This window comes from Triticum aestivum, chromosome 2D (assembly GCF_018294505.1).
Source record: "Triticum aestivum cultivar Chinese Spring chromosome 2D, IWGSC CS RefSeq v2.1, whole genome shotgun sequence".
Lineage (NCBI taxonomy): Eukaryota > Viridiplantae > Streptophyta > Magnoliopsida > Poales > Poaceae > Triticum > Triticum aestivum.
In genome coordinates this window covers 6,093,339-6,100,370 of record NC_057799.1, presented here as the reverse complement: position 1 = coordinate 6,100,370, position 7,032 = coordinate 6,093,339, and the positions used below count along the sequence as shown (strand labels likewise).

General features: G+C 43.6%; 1 protein-coding gene across 1 annotated transcript; it reads right to left on the bottom strand.

The window, feature by feature from the left end:
- Positions 1–5,517: 5,517 nt before the first annotated feature.
- LOC123048168 (uncharacterized) lies at positions 5,518–6,154 on the bottom strand. Its single transcript, XM_044471320.1, has 2 exons — positions 6,048–6,154; positions 5,518–5,919 (listed from the first exon to the last, which is right to left on the bottom strand). The coding sequence occupies exons 1-2, from the start codon at positions 6,124–6,126 to the stop codon at positions 5,633–5,635; spliced, it is 366 nt and encodes a 121-aa protein (XP_044327255.1). The 5' UTR covers positions 6,127–6,154; the 3' UTR covers positions 5,518–5,632.
- Positions 6,155–7,032: the final 878 nt, after the last annotated feature.

Genomic DNA, 7,032 nt, shown 5'->3' with positions numbered 1-7,032 from the left:
ATACATCAAATGAATCAATATAATACCCCATTGTCACCACAGGTATTCATATGCAAGACATACATCAAGTGTTCTCGAATCCATAAAAGTATTCAATCCGATAATAGTGAAACCACATAGGTAAAAACTCAATTCATCGCAACAAGATAGAGAGGATGAAATACCATATGATCCAACTATATTAACAAAGCTCGCGGTACATCAAGATTGTGCCAAATCAAGAACACGAGAGAGAGAGAGAGAGAGAGAGAGAGAGAGAGATCAAACACATAGCTACTTGTACATACCCCTAACCTCGAGGGTGAACTACTCCCTCCTCATCATGGAGACCGCTGGGATGATGAAGATGGCCTTCGGTGATGATTTCCCCCTCCGGCAGGGTACCGGAACAGGGCTCCGGATGGTATTTTGAAGATACAGAGGCTTGCGGCGGCGGAGTCGAAGTCGAAGTTCTAGGGTTATTTTTGGTGGTTTCTCTATTTATAGGATTTTTTTGGCGTCGGTCTCAAGCGAAGATGGGCTAAGATGGGCCCACAAGCCACCACGGTAGCGGACCCCCTGGGCGCGCCCTGGTGTGTTGTGGCTACCTCGTGGCTCTTTTGGTCCTCCCAAGAAGTGTCGGGGGTCTCTTTTGTTCCAAAAAAATCGTCAAAAAGTTTCATTCCATTCCGAGAACTTCTATTTCTGCACAAAAAACAACACCACGGTAGTTCTACTGAGAATAGCGTCAGCCCGGGTTAGTTCCATTCAAATCATACCAAAACCATATAGAATTGTTGTAAACATGGTATGAATACTTCATAAATTATAGATACGTTGGAGACGTATCACCTGCGCGGTATAATAAGCAAAAGAATTATTACCATGAATGCATATGCATACATGAAGGTCATACAAAAATTCGGCGTGACCTTCACACGAAATTCGCCGAAACAAAAATAAATTGAAATTTTAGCAAAACATAAGCAACTCATGTCAAGCACGATTCGACTAATACACATAGGCAACATCTCATACCACATGAACATTCCTGCCGTCATAACGCATACACACATATTTCTAGTTTTGCAAAGCCCAACTTTTTACTCACCTATCCCGAGAGAGGGAGCAAAAGTAGTGGACAAAGATGCATGGCTTACTTCTAAAATGGGTAGATATAGTTGGAAGGAGATGCTCTACCTAACTAGTGGAGAGTCAGAGAGAGCTAGCTAGTGAGATAAAGGTAGAAGTGGAGAAAGGGAAAGAGGGAGAGACAAATAAAGTGAGGAAGAGAGAAACAGGTCATTAATGGAGGAGATGGTGGATGGGGGTATTAATGGGGAGCGAAGAGAGGTAAGAGAAGGAAGAGAAATAATGGGGAAGAACTAAGAGCATCTCCAGCCGTTGCCCCCCCCCCCCCAGAAGGCATAAAAATCGCCGCCTGGGGGCGAGCCGGCAGTAGAATCGGCTCTGGGGGCGGTTGGGCATCCAGCCATCGCCCATAGGTGCCGATATCGGCCCATTCCTGGCCGCTTTTCGGCCCACTTTCGGCGAAAAATGGCCCGATATCGGCGAGAAACGGCCCATATTCGGCGTGGTTCGGCGTGGTTCAGCCCATATTCGGTGGGCGGCGTCGGGATCGGCCGGTTAGCGGCCGAGCGCGCGGGGGGTGGGAGGCGAATGTGGAAGATAGGCTAGACTTTTCGCCTGACGGTGTGGGCCATACGTGCTATTCCCCTGCGCCAGAGCCCCCGAGCGCCCCCCAGTCGCCGGGTTCGGCTTGCGATCGCCGGGCCCAAAAACGGGCCGAGCCGGCGGATTTCGGCGTCCTGGGGGCGCGACTGGGGCGTTTTTTCGGCGCCGGCGCGGAAAAAGTCGCCTGGGGGGCCTGTTGGGGGTGCGGCTGGAGATGCTCTAAGTGAGGGAGGTAGAGGAGGGAGAGGGAAAGGGGAAGGGGGAGGGGGAGGGTGGGAGAAAAGGTGGCTACTACGCATAGCAGCAACGCAGGATGGGTACCAGCGCTACTGCTAAATTCTGTAGCAGTAGTGCGTTGCCAAAGGCCAACGCTGCTGCTAAGGGGGGCCCACCTGCTGGCACCGTGCACACATAGTGGTAGCGGTGTGCCACCGACACGCGCTACTGCTACAGGTATAGCAGTAGCACTGATCTTTGTCGAACGCTACTACTACGGGCAGCCCCGGTGGGCGACGATGTGACCACTAAGCAGTAGCGCCGGTCAGGAATGTAGCGCTACTGCTACAATTCTACCTGTGGCGCCGCTACTGCTAAGGTTCTATCTGTAAGCTTTCTCCTAGTAGTGTCATCCACACGACACTTGGCTAGGAATTTCTTTTAAGTAAGACCTAGCGAATGGTGTCAGCATGGGGCCCTATCCTCCCTCCCTAATAGCGCCGCCACCCAAACCTGAGCCACCCCTGATGGTTGCATGTTAACTGATATTTGTTGGGCTTACAAGCGTAGCAGTTTGTAACAACCAGTAAGTTTTTCTCATGTAAGAAATTAAGGTATCAATTCATGGAGGCAAATGTATCATGTTTCTTGTTACAAGCTCCACTTGTGTCCCCGACATTGATAACAAGGGTGTCAACCTTTATTGTCGTGCATTCGTGAACACATGTTTTTTAAATCTATAAATGACATGTTCAAATAAATAGTATGAATGAATTTATTACATTACACATATTAAATGATTTAACACGGGTATGAGCAGAGCTACGATATATGTTTAAGCTATTGAACCCAAAATATATTTAGAAAGATGTAATAAACTAAAATACTATAACAATTTTTGGTTCCAAATTCGGGATGGGCGTTGGTGGGCCTTGGTTTTCAGGCCCAGCCAATGGACAAAGATGATGGATGAGTCGGCCTATTTTGTTTGGCGCCAAACCCATTTTGTCTTTCCCGCCGCCCCATTGCCGCCGCCGCAGCCTACATCTGCACCTACCCACCGAGAGAGAGAGAGAGAGAGAGAGAGAGAGAGAGAGATTTCTTTCCGGATCAAGAGATCAAGAAGTTAGGTTGGAGCTCGCTCGCCATGGTGGCCGAGCTCGGCCCGGGCAGGTTCTACGGCGGCAGAAAACATGAACTTTTAATAACATTGAAACAGAAAAGGAAAGAAAAGAAAAAAGTAAGAAATAAACAAAAAACGAAAAAGAAAAAATTAAAAAAAAAAATCAAAAAGAAACAGAAAAACCGATTCATGGTACCTTCTAGAAGGTTCCCAAATCAGAAAAAACCGGCCAGAAAACTCTAGAAGGTTCCCAAAACCAAAAACGCTCCGTGTGAAAGGTCGACACAGAATGTGTCAAATAGGATATTCTGAGTGCGAACTCTCCCGCTGAAGGTTTTGCCTCCTCCTGCGTCGTATTGGGGTGGCCCGATCACGCGTGCATAGCGATTAAAAATAGGAGAGGAAATGTGAGAAGCAGGGATGATCAATCCCTGGTCTCCAAGAAGATCACGGGTGCTGCTAGCCACTCGCCCAGGTACTTCTCAAGGTAAGTTGTAGCCACATGTCCTACTTGCGGCTCTTTGAGCCATTATTTCCTTTTTTGTATTCTTTTTTCCTTGTCCATTTTTTCTTTTTTATTGCATTTTATTTGTTCATCTTTTTTCAATTTCATTTGTTTATTTTACTTCTTGTTCTGGTTTTCTTTTTTCTTTTGGTTATTATTTTACATTTTTTGTACGTGCAAACAACATTTTTCTAATAAATGTCTAACATTTTTTCGATACAAATTAAATATTTTTCTAATACATGGTCAACATTTTTCTATACACATTTTAAACATTTTTTAATACAAGATTAACTTTTTAATACATGCTCAATATTTTTTATACATTTTTATAAATGCTTGATTAACAGTTTTGAAATATGGTCAGGATATTTTCTTCGCACAATCAACATTTTTCAAATGCTTTATTAACATTTTGAAAACATTAGTTGAATTTTTTTTAAATGCTTGATTAACATTTTCATATACATGATAAAAAAATCCTCATTTTTCTATTACTTTGTGTTTTTTCTATACATATTTAACATTTTTGAAACACTTGTTCGACATTTTTTAAATGCTTGATTACATTTTTATATACATGATTAAATTTTTTCATCAATTTTCTAATACTTGGTCAACGTTTTCTCTATAAAAATTTAACATTTTACAAATGCTTGATTAATATTTTTTTTAAATACTTGTTCAACATTTTTTCAGATGCTTGACTAACATTTTTATATACATGATAAAAAAAATTGTCATTTTTAATACGTGTTCAATATTTTTAATACTCATTTAACATTCCCAAATGTTGTATTAATATTTTTCAAATACGTGTTCCACATTTTTTTTCAAATACTCGGGGGAAGGTGACTCGGGCGTTCTCTTCCTCTAGCGGCGGTGGCGCCATCCGGACCTGGGGAGCTAATCTCGTCATTCTTTCCCTCAAGACCTCGGTGGCACGGGTGAGTTGCCGAGCGAAAGCTCTGCGCTTGGTCGCGGACAACGGCAACGCCTGCGGGCGCCCTTCTCTCCCTGATGACGTCGTTGTGGGGCTATCTCCTATCTCCGTGTTTCGTGGCCCGGCCATCTTGGGATCGGTGTTGTGTGAGGTTTACCCATCACTTTGTATCGTTTGGTCGTGTACTCAGATGCGGGGCGAAAGCCTATTTCAAGAGAGAAAGAAGAAGGTTCTCGCTGCGACTTCTGCTTCTGCTGCCGAGGCGCCGGCGAGGGCATCTCTAAAGAGGAAGTTGGTGGCAGCTTGGGTAACGGCGAGGATGGCACAGAAGAGGACGGCTGCCGAGGCGCCGGCGGCAAGGAGGAGGACCTGTCCGACGGCAAAGCACTGATGGTCCGTTTCTTGGAGATGCAGCATGCTGTGTGTTCGTTGAAATGGTTGCAACGAAATCTGGTGTCAGTGCTCCTATATCTGAATCAAATCCCACCAGAAACATACGACTAGTCCCTTATCTCGGATGTGAAAATGTTTGGTGCTTACTAATCCCTGTACTGTACTCAGATCTGAATTGCAAAAAGATTTCAAGTGCGTTCCCATTCTCTTCTTTTGTTTTTTCATTTCAAAGGCAATCTATTCTTTTGTTGGTACTGAACATATGACAATCTTCCGTCCGTTTCATGCTTATGTTTGCCGCTACTGCCACCAACATTTTCTATACCAGCTAAAACCACCCTACTAAATCAAATCAACGACAATTAATATGGATCGGAGGAATAAATGATTAATCGGTGTGGGAGTTTCTGCATATTATTCTTCCCTATGTAAAACCAGAGATATGCTTTTGGTCCGAATCAGAAGCATTTATTAGAGATCTTGTTTCATGGTACTCATCACGGCAGTCAGTCGCCAGATTCATACACGCTCCACATGCATGCATGCATGTATGTATGTATGGTGGGAAGGCATCACATTACTTGTACGATATAACTTAGCCACAAATAATTGAAAGTATAAAAGTTCAAACAAAATATGACAAATAAAACTGCAACAGTTATCTAGGATATTGCAAACTTATTTCTCCACACATCACGCATTACATATGCCTTAAGGGACAAGTAAATAAATTCGGCTAGGCAGGTAAAGTAGCAGGGGTCACCGCAACGATGCTATACTACACATGACAATCGCCGAACTCTTCTGGGATGACACCTCTCATTAAGCTGTCCGTGCGTACTGCAGACCTGGTCAGCACAGTTTCAGGGGTCACCTTGGTCGCGGCTAGCATTTCATCAGAATGCGAGAAGGTGACCAAGCAGTTTCTATTGCACCTCTCGAAACTTGAGTAGCACCAGTCAGTATAAATACAACAGGCACAACAATTAAAGAAGTTGCACTTTTTACGGCAACAAATTATTTCATTGATATCGCCGTTGTCCACGCCAGCCGCGATGGTTTGGCCTGTCAAATAGCATACAAATCATGTTTCTCTCTGGATTGATAAACAAAACAAGAAACAACCAAAATTTTGCGAAGATATATAAATTAGATAGTGAAATAGCAATGTTGTTTGCGGATGCACTGCTTACATTGCGCTATGGTGGCGGAGCATAGGAGGTGTACAGATAACAGGGTCAGCGCAGCAATCCGGATCGTGTGCTTCTCCATCCTCTCCCCTGATGCAACACTACTAGGCACTGATGTGATGTTCTATGGTTCTATGGTCACTTGTAAGATTGCTTACAATCGAGCACATGGCTCGTACTATATATACAGGTAAATAGTGAGGAGAGATATCAATTTATTAGTATCTTTCATTTAAGAGCCACATGGGCATAAATGAAGTTTGTAATTTGCAAGATCATCCTTTTTCTATTTTCTTGACACAAGTTTTTGGAAATTGATGGCAGAATATTTACATATATCTTGTGTCATTAATCTATATATCTCAACAATTCTTAGAAATCTTGAAAACATATTAATTGTGATTAATTTTACTCCAAATCATTGAAACATCATTTATTGCAATTAATTTTGAAAACATCATTAATTGTACTCCCTTCAATCCATACTCCCTCTGTTCCTAAATATAAATCTCTCTAGAGATTTCAATATAGCCTACATACGGATGTATATAGACATAGTTTAAAGTGTAGATTCACTCATTTTGCTCCGTATGTACTTCATATTAAAATCTCTAAAAAAGACTTATATTTAGGAACGGAGGGAGTATTAATTGTCGTTGATTTAGTACAACTTCATACTAACACTACTAGGAAAATGCTTATACATAGAATTTTAGCAGTAGCGCCTGTTTGGGCACCAACGCTACTGGTATTACCAGTAGCGCCGGCCAAAACGGGCGCTACTGCTACTGAATAGCAGCAGCGCTGGTTGGCGCGGGCCGCGCTGCTGTTTCGCGGGCCGCCGGGGCCAAAAGGGCAGGCCACTTAGCTGTAGCGTGTGATTTGCGCCAACGCTACAGCTAGTGGGCTTAGCAGTAGCGCTTGCCCATTACCCGCGCTGCTGTTAAGCCCACTCCCTCCCCCGCGCGCCCCCCGGCCTCATCACTCA

Bases quoted from the DNA above. Each gene is read 5' to 3' on its own strand.
- LOC123048168 (XM_044471320.1), bottom strand. From the start codon at position 6,126: ATGGAGAAGCACACGATCCGGATTGCTGCGCTGACCCTGTTATCTGTA. The intron at 5,920-6,047 runs GTAAGCAGTGCA...GCTATTTGACAG, and splicing joins CTCCGCCACCATAGCGCAAT to GCCAAACCATCGCGGCTGGC.